We start from the raw sequence: 19,780 nt of genomic DNA on the forward strand, positions 1-19,780 counted from the left end.
CACCCGGTTCTTATCTGGAAAAGTTCGTAAGTAGACGCGCTCTTAGGTAGAGGTACCATTCTAATAAGTTCCCTTATGCCAGTTATCATGTTAAGCTATGTTGTTTTAACATGATTTGCTAAATAAATTACAGCCAGCTGTGATCAGATGATATTTATTTTATTTATTGATTAAGAAAAATTATACAGTCATGGTTGGGTGGCTATATAACTAAAATCCCAATACATGATGTACTAAATCCACACAGCGACGGGGATGACAATCAAGCCATCCCCTGGATGAGCTCCATATCAGTCCACAGGCCGACTGGCAAAATCATGTCTTCATGAAAGAATATCAAGGTGGAGGCCAATCTTATCTCCACAGGGATGATGTTCCACAGGAAGGGAGCCACTATGGAGAAGGCCCTTCTTTGTCTCATCAGATGGACTTCTTTAAATGAAGGAAACTAGAGTAGGGGTCTCCCACCTTGGCAACTTTAAGACTTGTGGACTTCAGCTCCCAGAGTTCCCCAGCCAGCTCTGGGAGTTGAAGTCCACAAACCTTAAAGTTGCCAAGGTTGGCGACCCCTGACCTAGAGCATAACATCCAGTAATAGGCAGCCAAAAATTTTACTGCCACACTGTGGGTGTGGCTTATTTTGTGGGTGTGGCTTGATGGTCATGTGACTGAGTAGGAGTGGCTTGCCAGCCATGTGGCCAGGTGGGAGTGGCTTGAACAATCATCATCGTTCAAGTGAACTGTTAAGTCCTCAACTTACAACCTCACCAATGTTGCTCTCTTGGGTGACAATTTGGTTCGTGTTTCCCGCGCTCTCCTTCCTGGGTTGCCCCCTGCCTCAGGCTGGGTAGCTGTCCGAATGGGTGCCAATCAGCTGTTGAGAAAAGAGGGGGTAGGAAATGGGCCCCCTGCAACTCCTGCCTGCTGCCCATCCCTGATAACATCCCTCCCCACTCTGGTAGGTAGAGTAGATATCCTTATCTTCCTTATCTCATATCTCATATATATTCTCTCCTTATCTATATATATATCATATATATTCTCTCCTTATCTCTTATATCATATATATTCTCTCCCTCCCATCTACTTCTCTTCTTTTTACTTTCTATCGTTATATATATTACTTAATGTCTATTCTCTTCCCTATGTATTGTATATTGGACAAAGAATAAATAAATAAAAAAATAAAAAAATAAAATATAGTTGGGAAAGATAGTCCTTCAAATAACTTGGCCCTAGGTCATGTAAGGCTTTGAAGAGAATAGCCATCACTTTTATAACTGTAGTATAAACCTGGTTTTACAACCATACAAGAATCACACAAGAAAAGTGGGATAGACAGCAACACTACCAGGTAGATTGGCAATTGGCTGACCAACCGCATCCAGCGAGTAGTCCTAAATGGGTCCATGTCCACATGTCAGTAGCGGAGTACTACAAGGATCAGTCCTAGGCCCAGTACTTTTCAACATATTCATTAATGACTTAGATGAGGGTGTAGAAGGGGAACTAATCAAATTGGCAGATGACACCAAGCTGGCGGGAGTGGCCAACTCCCCAGAGGATAGGCTCAGGATATAGTGTGATCTAGACAGACTAGTGCAGTGGGCCCAAACAAACAAAACGAAGTTCAATGCAGAGAAAGGTAGGATCCTACACCTAGGTAAGAAAAACCCAAAACACACATATAAACTGGGCGAAAACACTCTCAACAGCAGTGAATGTGAGAGAGATCTTGGAGTCTTAGTGGACAACAAACTAAACATGAGCCAAAAATGTGCAGCAGCAGCTTAAAAAGTCAACACAATCTTAAGCTGTGTTAACAGAGGAATACACTCCAAGACAAGGGAAGTGCTAATACCACTCTATAATGCCCTAGTTTGACCACAACTAGAGTACTGTATTCAGTTTTGGTCACCACACTACAAAAGAGACATTGATATTCTAGAAAAAGTGCAGAAGAGAGCAACCAGAATGATAAAGGGACTAGAAACTAAAACCTACGAGGAAAGGTTGCAGGAATTGGGCATGGATAGTATAGCAAAGAGGAGGTCCTGGGGAGACATGATAGCAGTCTACAAATACTTGAGAGGCTGCCACAGGGAGAAGGGGAACATTATTTTCCAAAGCACGAGAGAGCCACACAAGGAGCAACGGTTGGAAGCTGACCAAGGAGAGATTCAACCTGGAAATAAGGAGGAACTTTCGGATTGTGAGAGCGATCAACCAGTGGAACGACTTGCCCACAGAGGTGGTGAATGCTCCAACACTAGTGACCTTCAAAAAAAGACTGGACTGCTCTTGGACTAGCGTGATGTAGAGTCTCCTACACCAGCAGGGGGTTGGACTAGATGACCTGCAAGGTCCCTTCCAACTCTAATAATAAATAAATAAAAACCAATCTGGGTTCAGCGGGTTGTGTGAACCAAGAAGAGAGTTGCAACTCAAAGGTTGGGTTGCTTAACCTTTTTCCTTGTGCTTTTCTTTCTTTCTTTCTTTCTTTCTTTCTTTCTTTCTTTCTTTCTTTCTTTCTTTCTTTCTTTCTTTCTTTCTTTCTTTCTTTCTTTCTTTCTGGGGATTTGGCCCCACTCTCAAGTAAGACAACCAGGGTCGCCATCAGGAATTTTGGGGCCCCATACAGCCTAAGTGTCTGCCCCCCCCGCCATTTTAAAACTACTTTTTAAAAGTTTTTAAGAAGATGTTAGATAATCATCTGATAATAGCTGTAAATAAAACCCGATGTTCCCAGAATTAACTTCATTCATAAGATTATGATAGCAACAACTTGACCTTAGTTTTACTGGAACTATAGAATAATCATATAATAACCGCTAATGTTACAGGCCGTATAACTATATAAAGAAGGAACTGTGAGGATAACAGTTCAAAAGGGCCGGGGGTGGTGTTTGTTATGTTGTGTTGTTTTGTTTCTTGTCTTATAAAATGCAAATACAAAATTTAAACAAACAAATAAGTATATTGTAAAATGATAGATTATGTACTATCTTATTTTTTTTAATGTTTACATAATAACTACTTTTTTTAAAAAAAATCATCTGTCTGAAGTAGTGTAGGATTCCTGTCTAAGCAGGGGGTTGGACTAGAAGACCTCCAAGGTGCCTTCCCACTGTTATTCTATTCTAATTATCCAGGGGGTTGTGTAGTTATCAGTGGTATTAAAATAGGAGCTGTTAAAAAAAAACCAAATACAATTTCATATTGTTTCACATCTCAATATCCTTTTCGATCTAGTTTTTACGCCCATTGGTGAACGCAGGTCTGAACGAGCCCGTGGTATCCAAGTTAATTTCAAAGTACACTGCTCAAAAAAAAGTGAAGGGAACACTTAAACAACACAATATAAACTCCAAGTTGTCAATCAGCGTTGCTTCCTAAGTGGACAGTTTGATTTCACAGAAGTTTGATTTACTTGGAGTTATATTGTGTTGTTTAAGTGTTTCCTTTATTTTTTTGAGCAGTGTAGATAGAGCAGGAGGTCTCCAATCTTGGCGACTTTAAGACTTGCGGACTTCAACTTCTAGAGTTCCTCAGCCAGCGAAGCTGCCTGGGGAACTCTGGGAGTTGAAGTCCGCAAGTCTTAAAGTCGCCAAGGTTGGAGACCCTCTGATAATACAGGGATTCTATCGTTGTATAAGTTACAACCGGGTTCTGAAGACCAGCCCCACACGACAACAAGCCTCCCTTCTTTTGCTTTGGGAAGGCGCCTCGAGTTTCCCTCACGTCCATTCATCCGGGTTATTTTTCTTTTACCGAAGGGAAGCTCTGATTGACGGCGTTACCTTAACCCACCTGTTGCCAGAAGTTCTCCCTTTCCGGCCGGCCGTGGGTCGAACGTCCGGGCGTAGCGCACATGGCCCCAAAAAAGGCGCCCAGCCGCAATAGCACCCACGTGTACTCCAAGCGGCGGTGGTGGAGGGGGTGGGAGGGGGAGGGGCGTGAGAAAGCCGAGAAGAGGGGGTGGGGTTGTCTATCAAGGCGGAGGAAGGCAGAGCTTGGCAAGTCGGAGCGACGGAAGCGCCAGCCAATTAGGGGGCCCTGCCCCAAATGTGTCAACTTCGGAGAGCGGTTCTGCTAGGCGAAGTTGCCACTGGCGGCGGCAGGGATTTCAGTGGGAGCGATGGAAGCCGGTGGAGTGGGGTAAAGGCAGACAGCCGGCAAAAGAGGGAGGGTACAGACTGGGCATGTGCAAGGAGCCGCTGACTGCGGGCCCCCCTAATTGTTCAATTTGCCCGGGCCTGGGACAGCACTCCCAGTAGTACCGGTCTATCGGCAGCCCTGAAGACAACAGGTGAAATCTTTGACAAACAACTTTCTTCAAGTGAATTCCTGAAAGCTGCAAATGAATAAACTACCAAGAGAAACAATTGGCATTCTATGCATTTGATAAATCCATCCTTTTTCTTTCTTCTCCCCCTTTTTAATTATTCTTCATTAATTTATCTCTGTGTTTATTTAAAGAGAAACTATTAGTTTCTCTTTAACTATTATAACTCTTTAACTTTTACAGTTCAGCTTTTGGCAATGGCTGAATCACAATCCACAGGAGACGAGGTCAAAGCACAACTCTGAAGAATTAAATTGTTGAGCTTGTCACCCTGGCCAGTTTATCCTCCTCTCTTGCTCCATCAAGCATTTTTTAAAAATACGCCTTTCTTTGGCATTTGTGGGTGGGGACAAGGCAGTTGTCAAACCTTGTTTTGAAAGGAATTTCATTCTTCAACAGCCAGACGGTTTTTCTGATACTTTTGAAACCTACAATGATACATGTCCACCACCCCAGACAGGTATCGCCTCACTGTCATTAAAAGAATGATTTTGAAGGAACACCTCCGATAGGCCCAATCACACTGCTAATTCAACATCTATTGAGTTCAACGCCTTTTGGGAAATCCAGCAAGAATACCATATTCTTTTGTTATGCTTTGGCTATGCTGACTGTCAGGCATTTTGTTGGCTAACACAAAGGGCCCAATCTCAAAGAAGAAACTGTAAAGTTACGCACAAATTCCAAGTCTTGGGCTCCTTATTGACTGCCATTGTTTACTGGGATTTTGGTGTGGTTGAATGCCTGTTAAATTATATAATTTCCGGTGATGACTTCACACGTACATAGACACAAAGGTCTGTCTCGCCTTTTGAAGAATGGTTCAGAAGTGCATGCTATTACACCTTCTGCGCATGTGTAGGTTTTTGTGAATTCACAAAGGGTTAAAAAGAAAATGGCAACATCTGGACAGATAGGCAAAGCCTTGCACTGCCGCTGCTACTGGTTTGCCCAAACCACTGGAGTCTGCCGCTACTAGTTTGCCTGAGCCACTGGTGGCCGCCGCTACCAGTTTGCCCAAACCACTGGAAGCCATCACTATCAGTTTGCCTGAACCACTGGCAGCTGCCGCTACCAGTTTGCCCAAACCACTGGAAGCCATCACTATCAGTTCGCCTGAACCACTGGCAGCTGTCGCTACCAGTTCGCCTGAACCACTGGAAGCCATCACTACCAATTCGCCCAAACCACTGGCAGCTGCCGCTACCAGTTTCCCCAAACCACTGGCAGTTGCCACTACTGGTTCACCCGAACCATTGGAAGCCGTCATTACCACTTCACCTGACCCACTGGCAGCTGCCGCTACCAGTTTGCCTGAACCACTGGAAGCCATCACTACCAGTTTGCCCAAACCACTGGCAGCTGCCGCTACCAGTTTGCCTGAACCACTGGCAGTTGCCACTACTGGTTCACTCGAACCATTGGAAGCCATCACTACCAGTTCTCCTGAACCACTGGCAGCTGCCGCTACCAGTTTGCCCCAACCACTGGTGGCCACCACTACTGATTTGCCCGAACCACTGGAAGCTGTCACTACCAGTTTGCCCAAACCACTGGCAACTGCCACTACTGGTTCACCCGAACCTCTGGTGGTCGTGGCTACTGATTCATCCAAACCACCACTGGCTGTTGATATTGATTCCCCCGAACCAGGCCAAACTTGGATTGAGGGGACATGATAATTATCTTCAAGAACTTGAGAGGCTATCACAAAGGAGAGTTGTTCTCCAAAGAATCAGAAGGCAGGACAAGAAAAAATGGGTGGAAGATCACAAAAGAGTGACCTTATTCTCCTAGAAAAAGGAGAAAATTCCTGTCTGGGGGAAGAAATAAATCAATATGGAATAGCTTGCTTTGGAGTTCTGAGTGCTCCATCTCTGGAGGTTTTCCAAGATAGGCTGGGCAACCATTTGACCGGGATAGCATAAGGCTCTTGCCTTGAGCTAGAAGACCTCTGAGCTCCCTTCCATTCCTATGATTCTCTGTTCTATGATTCAGTGAAAGCCATAACAATCCTCACATCACTGGGAGTCATAACACGGTTCGTTTGTTTATGGACTGAGCATGCTTTGTGAAAATAGCAAACGGTGGCATCTCCAGTCAGTCATGGTTAAGAAATTTATGGCTGAGTGCAGCGAGTGACTCCATTTAAACAAATTCGCAGTCGGCCCTTTTTACACGGCTCGCTAAACCAAAACCTGCGCTTAATAATTTATTTATTAGATTTGTATGCCACCCCTCTCCGTAGACTCGGGGCGGCTAACAACAGTACTTACTTACTTACTTACTTACTTACTTACTTACTTACTTACTTACTTATTTATTCGATTTTTATGCTGCCCTTCTCCTTAGACTCAGGGCGGCTTACAACATATTAGCAATAGCACTTTTTTTAACAGAACCAGCCTATTGCCCCCACAATCCGTGGTCCTCATTTTACCCACCTCGGAAGGATGGAAGGCTGAGTCAACCTTGAGCCGGTGATGAGATTTGAACCGCTGACCTTCAGATCTACAAGTCAGCTTCAGTGGCCTGCAGTACAGCACTCTACCTGCTGTGCCACCCCGGCTCAGTAATGTAACATTTACACATATATGCACACCAAATTTTGGGTTGGTTTGAGTCATATAATCAATATAAGTTGCATTCCTTTTTGTTATGTTCTGCTTTCAAAGACCTTTACTAAAAACCTTCCTTTTGTTCAAAAAACCTTCAGTTTTCTCATGGAAATAAATAGATCAGCATGAATATCTGAATCAGGAAAAGCCATGGCATAATGTTTCTGCAGCACCTATAAAAGATTGGCTCCTGCACCTGTGGTGGGTTCTGAATTAGGTTGCCGCCGGTTCATACTCATGCGCGCAATGCTTCTGCACATGCACACGAGCATCTCGGGTGGGTGGGCGGAGCCTCCCACTGCCAATCCTTTGAATATATAATAGATTTGATGTGGATTCAAAGAGATATTTTATTACTTTTAATTCAGAATAGCAGGATCGCTACTTACCGCTGCTACCAGAATGATACACGCCCAGGTGCGATCCTGGTGGTGGGCGTGGGTGGGTGTGCATACAGTGTGCAGGCTCACACCCACCCACACAAGATTCTGTGCATGTGCAGAAGCCTAATCCCACACAAGTGAGATTTCAGCAATTTCCACTGATGTTTTTGCTCCTGCCCATGCACAGAAGCAAAAAATCAGCCGAAAAGGTAAAATCCTGCTTCGGATGCGTGCGCAGAAGCTAAATCTCACGCGGGGGCATGGTGGTAGGTGGTGGTAAGTGTGATCCTGGTGGTAGGCATGGGTGGGTGTGTATCCGGTGTGCAGGCATGCACACTCCCACGCAAGATTCTGTGCATGTGCAGAAGCCTAATCACACACAAGTGAAATTTCAGCAATTTTCACTGATGCTTTTGCTCCTGCTCATGCACAGAAGCAAAAAATCAGCAAGAATGGTTAATTCCTGCTTCGGATGAATGTGCAGAAGCTAAATCTTACGCGGGGGCATGCGCGCGCCTGCTGGTATCACACACCCATGCATGCCTCCTGGAATTTACTACCACTACAGTGTTCCCTCGATTTTCGCAGGTTCGAACTTTGCGGAAAGTCTATACCACGGTTTTTCAAAAATATTAATTAAAAAATACTTTGCGGGTTTTTTCCCTATACCATGTGTTTTCCCACCCAATGACGTCATATGTCATCACCAAACTTTCGTCTGCCTTTAATAAATATTTTTTAAAATAAACTTTAATAAATAAACATGGTGAGTAATAATCTGAATGGTCGCTAAGGGAATGGGAAATTGCAATTTAGGGGTTTAAAGTGTTAAAAGAAGGCTTGTGATACTGTTCATAGCCAAAAATAGTGTATTTACTTCCGCATCTCTACTTTGCGGAAATTCAACTTTCGCTGGCGGTCTCGGAACGCATCCCCCATGAAAAGCGAGGGAACACTGTATATAGAATGGCCCGTACCAGGAGCATAGCCCTTTTCTTTGGTTAAACTAGATTAGATTAAATTCATTAAGCCAGATTAGATTCCTTCCTTTAGATTATACTAGATTAGATTAGATTAGAGCTGCTGATGTTCTCAAGATGAAGAAGAGATCACAGCACCAGGGTTAAAGATTTTGCTTCATATGAAGAAGGTGCCAAATCCTCACCTGCTCACCTGGAACCTGGCAAAGCTATTGATACCAACGACAAGTAGGTCAGATGGAGCGATTGATATATCCAACTCTTTTTAAATCCGAGAGTATGACTTTAACATTCTGGCATGTACATTTGGGCAACGATCCTTAATTGATCCCTCGCTCGATATACATCCTTCACCAGGAAGTCCGGCCCTTGTTCAGCACAGGAATCCAAAGGAGAACATCCCTAATAAGAGATAGACATCAGCATTCACCTGACATAACAAGAAGAAATTCACAACTCCCTTCCATGTTTCATTGCATTGTTGAAATATTACTTGTACAAAGCATTGCCTAACATCCAGCTGGGATCTGCCTCTCTCTAATTTAAAATTATGGTGGTCAAAGATGACCACAGGGAGACCTCGATTTACGGCCACAACTGAGAGCAAAATTTATCTGGCTAAGTGCGAAACATTGAGTTTCATCCCATTTTACAACTTTCCTTGCTGCATTTGTTAAGTGAGTTGCTGAATAACACAATCGTTGTTAGGTGAATCTGGCTTCCCCATTGGCTTTGCTTGTCAGTGTTGTGGTTAGCTCTGGCGCAGCTCCTGCCCCAAGGACTGTGGATGTGGGGGAGACATCCACATGCTGCAGGCCTGTTTTGCTCCTGGTGGAATCTGCTGATGAAGGCTCCTCTGACCAAGAAGACATGAGTGACAGGGAGGAGGAGAGTGAGGCAGACAGCTCAGAAGGAGATCAATTATCTAGCTCCTCCTTGGAGTCAGAACAAGAGTTAATGATACAGCCACGCATGAAGAGAGCAATGCATAGGCAGCAACAACTGAGAGATTATTATCAAAGAAAATGAGGCCACCTGTGGTTGGGTGGGGCTGTGGTAATTAGTGAGGCTGCTATAAATAGTAGCCTGCGGGTTTGGCCATTGTAGAGGATTATCTGATCGTTGTGTTTTGTGACTGCTTTACTGACTTTGACTTTTTGTGTGCTGATTTTCCACCGCTTTGAAACTAAACCAGAGCAAAGTGTGTTTCACTTTGTGAAAGAAGAAGGACTGTGAGTTGCCTCACAGCTGCAAGCTAAGTATCACAGAACTGATAAGGGACTTGTACAAATTACCAGTTTGTTTGGAGACGAGTGCTCTTTGCTATACAAAAAGAGGACTTAGTTTATTTGGATTTTCGGTATAAAGAACATTGTTTTGAATTTTCAAATGTGTGTGTGTCTGAAATTGTATCTGTGCATTTTTAGGAGGATTCTACCAGAGAGCTTGACAGAACCGTCAGAAGGTTGCAAAGGGAATCACATGACCCTGGGACAAGGCAACCGTCATAAATACGAATCAGTTGCCCAACATCTGAATTTTGATCATGTGACCATGGGGAGTGTAAAAAAAGGGTCAGAAGTACCTTTTTAAAATTGCTGTTGAAACTTTGAGTAGTCAATAAAGAAACTGTTGTAATGTCAGTCCGAAGCCATCGTTTGATTTGGAGACTTTGACCTGCCATATATTATAATGTAAAATGTAACAGTGCTGTTGGAATTTGGGAGGAGCTGCTGCATGAAAGAATAAGGTAGGTAACCATAACAAATTCCTTCTAGATTCTCAAGGTCAGGGGTCCTCAAACTTTTTACACAGGGGGCCAGTTCACTGTCCCTCAGACTGTTGGGGGGGGGGGCGGACTATAAAACCCCCCCTATGAACAAATCCCTATGCACACTGCACATACCTTATTTAAAGTAAAAAACAAAATGGGAACAAATACAATATTTAAAGTAAAGAAGAAGTAATAAGTAATTAAGTAATTAATAATTAAGTAATAAAGTAATTTATACTTCTTTATTAACAAGTAAATTTAAACTTAAATCAACAAACTCCCTCCATTTCTCCTTCCTTCCTTCCCTTCCTCCCTTTCCCGGGCAGACGGCTTTGCTGGCCGGCACAGGGCAGCCGCCGCGACAACAACAACAATGGCCCAGTGGCAGCCGCGGATGCCCGCTTTCCTCCTCGCCTCTTGCCTCTACACCTCCTCCTCGCTCAGCAGCCGACCGCAGTGAGTGGACAGGAGATTCGTGAGTTTATTATATCGATTGGTAAAATCTTGTGTGCTGCTGCGGGCCGGTTAAAAGACCTCAGCGGGCTGCATCTGGCTCGCGGGACGTAGTTTGGGGACCGCTGCTCGGAAGCTGATGGGAGTAAGACACGTTGGCAGAAGGAGTCTGGTCAATATGGTGAACTTGTGGGTGTGGAATGAACTTTCAAATGGGTGGAAAAATCCATGGGACTCCAGATTCGGGTTCCTCCCAGATGTGCAAACATGGCTCTTCTAATTAATTGGAACTTTGAGGAAGATTATGCCTTGGACTCTGATTTAATTTTGGGTGCTATTTGGAACCCTGACATGTAATTCGTGGGCTATCTGTAAATTATATCTATGGTATATGTGGCTGGAATTTCCAGCTAGGAAGCCAGGAATTCCTGCAATATAAATATAAATATAAATATAAATATAAATATAAATATAAATATAAATATAAATATAAATATAAATATAAATATAAATATAAATATAAATATAAATATAAATATAAATATAAATATAAATATAAATATAAATATAAATATAAATATAAATATAAATATAAATATAAATATAAATATAAATATAAATATAAATATAAATATAAATAACATAAATATAAATAAATAAATATAAATAATACAAATAAATAAATAAAAATAAAAATAATATAAAACAATATAAGAAAAACAACAAAGAAATTCCTGCCGCAAGGACAAACAAAAGTAGAGTTTGCCTTATTCAAATTGTATTTTGGCAATTAATTAAACACAATAGGGCTGCTCCCCATATGTATAATTGTGTTTCTCTTTTGCCTCATCTTAAATTATGAATCGGTGGCAAATTTAAACAGGGCTCTCTGGGAATCTCCATGTAATCTTTGGGATTCAGAACATTTAATTTAAACTGATTCACCGCTGCTGAACAACAAAGAAATCCTTGCAGTCTTAAATGAACTAAATTAATTGGACATTCCAACATTAATCCCTTTGGATTAATGGACACTGAGGTCGTGGGTCAAGGTGTACACATGAACAGAAATAATTTTATGACTTTTTGTAAGGTGTTTCTTAAGCGACTGTGTTAGTTTTACTGATCTTGGAAGAATGGAAGGATGAGTCAACACTGTCAACAGTCAGGATCAAGATGCTGGCAGTGAGCAGGGTTAGCTTGCAATAGCAATAGCACTTAGACTTATATACCACTTCCCAGTGCTTTACAGCCTTCTCTAAGCGGTTGATAGAGTCAGCATATTGCCCCCAACAATTTGGGTCCTCATTTTACCCACCTCAGAAGGTGGGTAATAAACTGTTGGGGAATTTACGGTAGTCAGTAGCATCTGGTAGAAGTATCTTCGTGTCATAAGTGATACAATATTATACATCTTATACAATAAGACAGCCAGTATGGGCTGGAGCAGTGATGGCGAACCTTTTTTTCCTCAGGTGCCGAAAAAGTGTGTATGTGCACTATCGCACATGCACGAGTGCCCACACCCACAATTCAATGCCTGGGGAGGGCAAAAACAGCTTGCCCTGCCCCCCCTAGAGGCCCTCTGGACTGCAGTGTTTCCCAACCTTGGGAATTTGAAGATATCTGGACTTCAACTCCCAGAATTCCCCAGCCAGCATTTTTAGATCTTCATATTTCACTAATTTCTCTAGCTGCTTTTCCTCAATTCTGCTGTCCCCTGGGATTGCAATGTCAATAATCCATACTTTCCTTTTCTCCACAATCAGGATGTCTGGTGTGTTATGCTTCAGAATTCGGTCAGTCTGAAGTCGGAAGTCCCACAGTAGTTTTGCTTGCTCATTTTCGACCACTTTTTTGCACTTATGATCCCACCAGTGTTCTTTGCCACTGGTAAATGGTAGTTCCGGCACAAGTTCCAGTGGATCATCTGTGCCACAGCATCATGTCTATGCTTGTAGTCAGTCTGTGCGATCTTTTTGCAGCAGCTGAGTATGTGATCGATTGTTTCATCTGTTTCTTTACAGAGTCTGCACTTTGGATCGTCTGTTGATTTTTCAATTCTGGCTTTGACAGCATTTGTTCTAATGGTCTGTTCTTGTGCCGCCAGTATTAATCCTTCTGTGTCCTTTTTGAATGTTCCACTTGTAAGTCATGACCAGGTCTTTTCTTTATCCACTTTGCCTTCAATCTTCTCCAAGAACTGTCCATGTAATGCTTTGTTCCGCCAACTGTCCATACGACATTGAGTTACAGTTTTTCTGTACTGGTCCTTAGTTTGCTTCACCTTAAGAAGCTTCCTATTGTTGACGTCCATCAATGCTTATTATTATTATTATTATTATTATTATTATTATTATTATTATTATTATGTCAGTACAACACAGCAAACGAGATCACTATGCTGGATTTCGTATTTCATCACCAGTCGGGCGCTTCCCAAGCACCTAGGACTGCATGATGTAGCGGCGAATTATGTTTGCCGATCCCAGTAAAGCGGCCTTTTGCAATTGACAGATGGAGATTTTGTCAATTCCGATGGTTTTCAAATGTCCGCTGAGATCCTTTGGTACTGCGCCCAGTGTGCCAAGTACCACTGGGTCATTGCAGCTCGATTTTTAGATCTTCGTATTTCACTAATTTCTCTAGCTGCTTCTCCTCAATTCTGCTGTCTCCTGGGATTGCGATACAGCAGAATTGAGGAGAAGCAGCTAGACAAATTAGTGAAATAATAGTGAAATAATAATAATAATAATTATTATTATTATTATAGGAATGCCCAATTTTAAGGCAGTGAAAAAGCCCCCCCATACACCCCTTGAGTAGTAGTGTAATCAGGAAAAGGAAGCGCATGAAGTAGGGTTTTTACAAAACCAATAGGATGCTTGAAATTTATGTTGATTGTCTTCGATTTATTTATTTATTTGGATTTATGCAGCTACATCTGTGTATACACATCTATACTTGTAATTTTTGTGTTTGTATGTCGGATTTTTTGTTTGTTTGTCTTTTTTATGTCTATATTTAATAAGGACTATTTAAAAAAAAATCTAATAACTTAGTTATGTTTAACTTCAGTTCCAAACAGCCTCCAGACCGACTTACTCATCGAAATAATAGTTTTCCTCCTCTGGCGACACTCTTTTCAAGCAGCTGTGCTGGCACCTGTCTCAGCTTGTGAGGTTCTGCATTTAAAAGAAACGACGGGAAGCTTTCACAAACTGATCAACCCTGGACCTGAAGAGAGAGGCAGGAAAAAATAAGGAAGAAAAAGGTCACAGCCGAATACAGCCTTTCAAAATAATAATGCCACAAGAGACTGCAAGATTCCAGTGTGTAAAATTGTCTATGAGGCTTATGGCACAGTGATTTTCAGCCTCTGCAACTGTAACATGTGTGGGCATTAGAACAATGGCCTTCTCCGGGTCCCATCAACTAAATAATGTTGTTTGGCGGGACCCAGGGGAAGAGCCTTCTCTGTGGCGGCCCCGACCCTCTGGAATCAGCTCCCCCCCGGAGATTAGAACTCCCCCCACCCTCCTTGCCTTTCGCAAACTCCTTAAAACCCATCTCTGCCATCAGGCATGGGGGAATTGAGACATCTCCCCCGGGCTTATACAGTTTATGCATGGTATGGTTGTGTGTATGTTTGCTTTTAATAATGGGGTTTTTAGTGTTTTTAAATTATTAGATTTGTTGTACATTGTTTTATTGTTGCTGTGAGCTGCCCTGAGTCTACGTAGAGGGGCGGCATACAAATATAATAAATAAATAAATAAATAAATGAATGAATAAATGAATGAATGAATGAATGAATGAATAAATGAATAAATAAATAAATAAATAAAAATATAAAAATAAAATAAAATAAAATAAAATACTGTAAAATAAAAATAAAATAAAATAAAATAAAATAAAATAAATACAACCAAAAAACCCGGATTCCACAGTTACAAATAAAGATCAGTGTAATCTTATATCTTAGAGGGGGGGGAAGTAAGTTCTTATATTGCTTATTATACAAAGGGGAGACAAGACTTTCATTTCTATACATTCATTTATGCCTCTATCAAAGTAGTAGAACGTGTTGCTGACAATGACCTGACCTCTTGCATCCTGGACACAAACTGTTTCAACTCCTACCCTCAAAACGTCGCTACAGAGCACTGTACACCAAGACAACTAGACACAAGAACAGTTCTTTTCCCAAACGCCCTCATACTAAACAAATAATTCCCTCAACACTGTCAGATTTTTTACTAAATCTGCACTTTTATTTCTACTAGATTTTCTCATCATTCCTATCACCCTTTTCCTCCCACTTAGGACTTTATGACTGTAACTTGTTGCTTGTATCCTAAGATTTTTATTAATATTGATTGTTTCTTCATTGCTTATTTGACCCCTGTGACAATCATTAAGTGTGGTACCACAGAAGTCTTGACAAATGTATCTTTTTCTTTTATGTACACTGAGAGCATCTGCACCAAGACAAATTCCTTGTGTGTCCAATCACACTTGGCCAATAAAATTCTATTCTATTCTATTCCATTCCATTCTATTCCACTCCACTCTACTCTATTTCACATTGAAGACACTGAACATGCAAAAAAATGTGCTAGTGGCTATGGGTTTAGTTAACGCTTTGGGATTCCTCCATGTTTAGAAAGTTCCCATGCCGAAAGGGAATCATTTCAACTGTCCCCTCTCATCCCCCCCCTCCAGTCCCGAAGCCTGGCAAAGTTTGCCAAAAGTTTGGAGGCCAACGCGCGCGCAGCCCTTCCAGGGAGGGGCTGAGCTTCCGCTGCAGCTGCAGCGCCCCGCCCGGCTGGGGCTTCCCTGGCGGCGGCGACAGGTGAGCTTCGGGGCCCGGCGGCGGGCGTGGCCCCGGCGGGGAGGGCGGGCAGGCGGGCGGGCGTCCCGGCTGCCTAACCTCCGCCCCGGCGCAGCCAGCGGGCCAGTGCCAGCCCCGTGCCCAGCGCAGCGCCAGCCATGTACGGCGTCCAGCAACACGTCCAGCCGTCGTCGATGCCTCCGCCCTGGAGCTCCCGCTCGCAGCCGGCCGCCCCGTCGCCTCCCCGCGGCTACTGCCCGGTGCCTCCGCCGCCGGCCCCCTCGCGCTCCTTCTTCGACCCCTGCTTGGCGCCGCCGCCTTCGCTGCCGGCCACGCTGCCCCGCGCCCGCCAGAGCCGCCCGGCCCCGCTGCCGCTGCAAGCCCACCTGGGGCCCGAGCCCTTCGCGCCGCCCGAGGGCTGCAATGGGGCAGGCAGCGTGGTATACGAGCGCGTCCGCACCTACAGCAGCCCCGGCGGGAAGCGGGCGCCGCTGCTGGACGCGCCCAATGGTTGCTCGCCCCGTACGCTCTCGCCCTTCGACGCCAGCCCCGGGTACCAGCAGGTGATCTGGAGCAACGAGCCCCCGTTGCAGGTAAGGGCGCCTCGCCGCCCCCCCCCGCCGCCGCCTCCTTGGCCCATTGTCCCCTCCCAACCGGTTCTCCAGTTGCCTTCCCCCAGGCTCCCACCTGGAGGAGGGAGAGCGCCCCTATTCTGATCTGGAGGAGGGAGAACCCCCAAATCCTCACCTGGAGGAGGGAGGACTCCCATATTCTGATCTGGAGAACCCCCATCATCTCACCTGGAGGAAAGAGCACCCCATATTCTCACCTGGAGGAGGGAGAACCCCCAAATCCTCATCTGGAGGAGGGAGAATCCCCATATTCTTCCCTGGTGGACCTCTATATTCTCACCTGGAGGAGAGAACACATGTTATACAGAGAGCAACCTGCTCCGAATCTTCGGAGAGGGGCAGCATACAAATCTAGTTAATAATAATAATAATAATAATAATAATAATAATAATAATAAAGCCTTATCCCAGCCCAGGAAGAAGGGGTTGGGGCCTATCTATCTAGGGCACCCCTTTTCTGCATGGATTTGGGTGGGTGGGGGCGCTGGATGAAACATGTGTTGACAGGTTGTAAAGGGAGGGGGGCACTGAGCAACTTTTTTCAAGGTAGAAGGGTCCATGGCTTGTGACTGCCACCTGCCTCCTCCCGCCAAACTCTGGCACTGGCTCCAAATGGATCTCTCTCTTCCCACGCTGACTCGCTTCCTCTTTGCCCTCCCCTGGATGAGAGCACACCTTTCACAGGTGATGCGGAGACCCTGCGCTTGCTGGGACTGTTGCAAGGAGACAAGGGCCTAGCGGGGAGGAAGAGGCTGGATCATAGCTCTCCATTCCAGGGTACCACTTATCTTACAGGGATGTGAGGTCATGATGGACTGAATTTCACCCTCTCTTCCGAAAAAGGTGTCCTCTCAAAATTCACCAACAAGGTTAGGGACCCTGAGCATCTTTATTCAAAAACAGAGAGGCCAGCTGCCTTCTTGGCTGTTGCTACCTTGCCGCCAAAACTGTGGGATTGGATACAGTTTGCAAATATTCCCAAGAATTATGAGTTTTGTCGTATCACCCTTGGCAAACACAGCTGAGTGTACTAAGAAAAGTGTTCAGATAGCCAATCATTTTGATAGCCAGGAACAATGAGAAAGAGTTTACCCATATAACTTTTCGTTTTGTTTTTGCAAGTCCTTTTAACCTGTTTGGCTAACTATTTCCTCGGTTCCTTAAAAGTTGATGCCTCTTCCTCTCCAAAGTCCAATTACTGTGTTGTTCTAACTGGAGCAGCAACATCCTTCTCCTATTTAATGATGATTCTCTGTGTGTGAAATAAAATACTGCCTCTAATGTGTACTTCCTGGCCTTCGGTATTTATTTAATTTTCTTAATTTTCATTTTGTTTATTGCCCTTATAGTATCATCGCAACTGACTCTTGTATTCTAGTCTCGATTGACTCATGGCACGCGCAACACAAATTGTGTATGGAAATCATGCGCCAAGTTGTATTTATTCTGACTAACGTTAATTTCTACATGAAATAGAGAGACGTCATGTCATTAGGGTCAGAAGCTTGCAAAACAAACAAATACTGTTCATTGAAAAATACACCTTTCTAGAGGCTGTTTTTTTAAACAGAACAGGATGGTTTGATTTTGTTGATGATGGAATTGTGTAGTTTTTGAAGAGGAGATACAATGTTGTGAGAGGAAGCAATGCGTGTGTATTTGGGAGTGAAAGAAATTTGAATTGTTCCACAAGTCTTAGTCATTTTTTTCATAGATCACGCCTCTTAACATCCGTTTGCAGTATAAAGTGCACCAATTCCAAATTAACATAACGAAATCATGAACTGGATTTATGCCGGTTTTTAAAACTTTAAAAATTAAATCGGGAATTTGAAAAATGGTTGGAAAGGGCCTATTTTATAAAACTGCTTTTATATTACCAGTAGTAGTTTAAATGTATGCTTGGTTTGAAAAGAGCCCCCTTGGCAGGGCGCATATAAATAATTCCAAAAAGCAGTGGAACTTTCAGATAGAACAGGGGTCTCCAAACTTGGCAACTTTAAGACTTGTGGACTTCAACTCCCAGAATTCCCATGGCTGGAGAATTCTGGGTGTTGAAGTCCACAGGTCTCAAAGTTGGCAAATTTGGAGAGCCCTGACATAGAGATATTTGGGGTTGAGATTTTTCTTGCTTGTTACAGTTCTGCTTTTCAATGATATGGGAAATTATACCTTTTGGAACATTTTATTTATTTATTTTGTCAAGTACGTATTGGTAGTATACAAAGATATAACAATGTTTATATGCATGATATTGGTACTAATAAGAGAGAACCATTAGGATAGGGGATGGAAGGCACACTGGTGCACTTATGCACACCCCTTACTGACCTCTTAGGAATCTGGTGAAGTCAACAGTGGATAGCCTAAGGGTAAAGTTTTGGGGGTTTGGTGATGACATTATAGAGTCAGGAAGTGAGTTGCATGCATTAACTACTCCGTTGCTAGAGTCGTATTTCCTACAGTCGAGTTTGGAGCAGTTTACTTTGAGTTTGTATCTGTTGTGTGCCTGTGTATTGTTGTCGTTGAAGCTGAAGTAGTCGTTGACAAGAAGGACATTATAGCAGATGATTTTATGGTAGTGTTTAAGGTGACGTAGTTCTAAGCTTTCTAAGCCTAGGATTTCGAGTCTGGCTGCATAGTCCCATTTTTCCTCCCCCCAGAACCCAGTGAGGTAGGCTGGTTGAAAGAAATACAAAGGATGGAAAAGTAAGACTGTAGCAATGTGCAACCAGACAGATTGAAGTCCCAACGATAGAGATGTAGGGGTTAAAAAACAACAAAATCCCAGCATGGCACTCGTAGTTAATAATAATAATAACAACAGAGTTGGAAGGGACCTTGGAGGTCTTCTAGTCCAACCCCCTGCTTAGGCAGGAAACCCTACTTCAAACAAATGGTTAGCCAACATCTTCTTAAAAACTTCCAGTTATCCAACTGAAGCATATAAAAAAATAATTGATGGCATGGTTAGGGCCACTATAATGGACCATTTTGCCCTCCTTGGAGCCCAAGTAGGGTGTATGTGGGTTTCTGGCTCTGCTTCTATGACTACCCCATGTCTCAGAATTGAATCAATACAGCATTCAACTGTTGAGTGGAATAAAATGAAAGCAAAACTTTGTTTTCCTAAGATGGAACGAGAAACAGTGGCAGCGAAAAGAGAACGGTAACAAGCAACTGAAGCACCTGGTCCTTAATAAATGCCGAGAAAACCCCCCTCAACCAGTTAGTGAAGAAATTCCAAACAGTTAGCAAAAAAGAAGGATTTTCCTTTGGTTACTAGAGAGGCAAGACTATTGGTATTATTGACATTCTTATTCTGTGGTCATTTGAGATAATTGTCTTACTTAGCAACCATCTTGTTAGCAATGGAAATTCTGGTCCCAGTTGTTGTCATAAGTCAAGGACTACAAATATTCTACCTATGCAGAAGATCCTGGACTTATGACCACATTGAGCCCCAAAATTAGGCTGCCCAGTGAGACATTTGTTAATTGAGTTTTGCCCACTTTTTATGACTTGTCTTGCCACAGTCGTTAAAAGTGAATCATTGCCATTGTTAAATGGGTAACTTGGTTGTTAAGTGAATCTGGATTCTGCAATGACTTTGCTTGTTGGAAGGCCGCCAAAGGAGATCAGGTGACCCGGGACATGGCAACAGTCATAATTATGAGCCAGTCTGGTCAGTTTGAACACATTAGTTTGCTGGTTTTGAGCTCGTGTGCTTGCTTTTTATCCCCTGGTTGGGGATAAAAAAT

The 19,780-nt window shown here is 43.3% G+C and overlaps 1 protein-coding gene across 1 annotated transcript in view; it reads left to right on the forward strand.

Annotated features, from left to right (window-relative positions):
- The first annotated feature begins 15,491 nt into the window (after positions 1-15,491).
- Positions 15,492-19,780, forward strand: part of POF1B (POF1B actin binding protein) — a 69,391-nt gene continuing 65,102 nt past the window's right edge. The window contains exon 1 of the mRNA XM_070759755.1: positions 15,492-15,980. Coding sequence (XP_070615856.1) covers positions 15,546-15,980 — 435 coding nt within the window. The 5' untranslated portion in view covers positions 15,492-15,545. The remainder of the gene's footprint in view (positions 15,981-19,780) is intronic.

Source organism: Erythrolamprus reginae, chromosome 8 (assembly GCF_031021105.1).
Source record: "Erythrolamprus reginae isolate rEryReg1 chromosome 8, rEryReg1.hap1, whole genome shotgun sequence".
Lineage (NCBI taxonomy): Eukaryota > Metazoa > Chordata > Lepidosauria > Squamata > Dipsadidae > Erythrolamprus > Erythrolamprus reginae.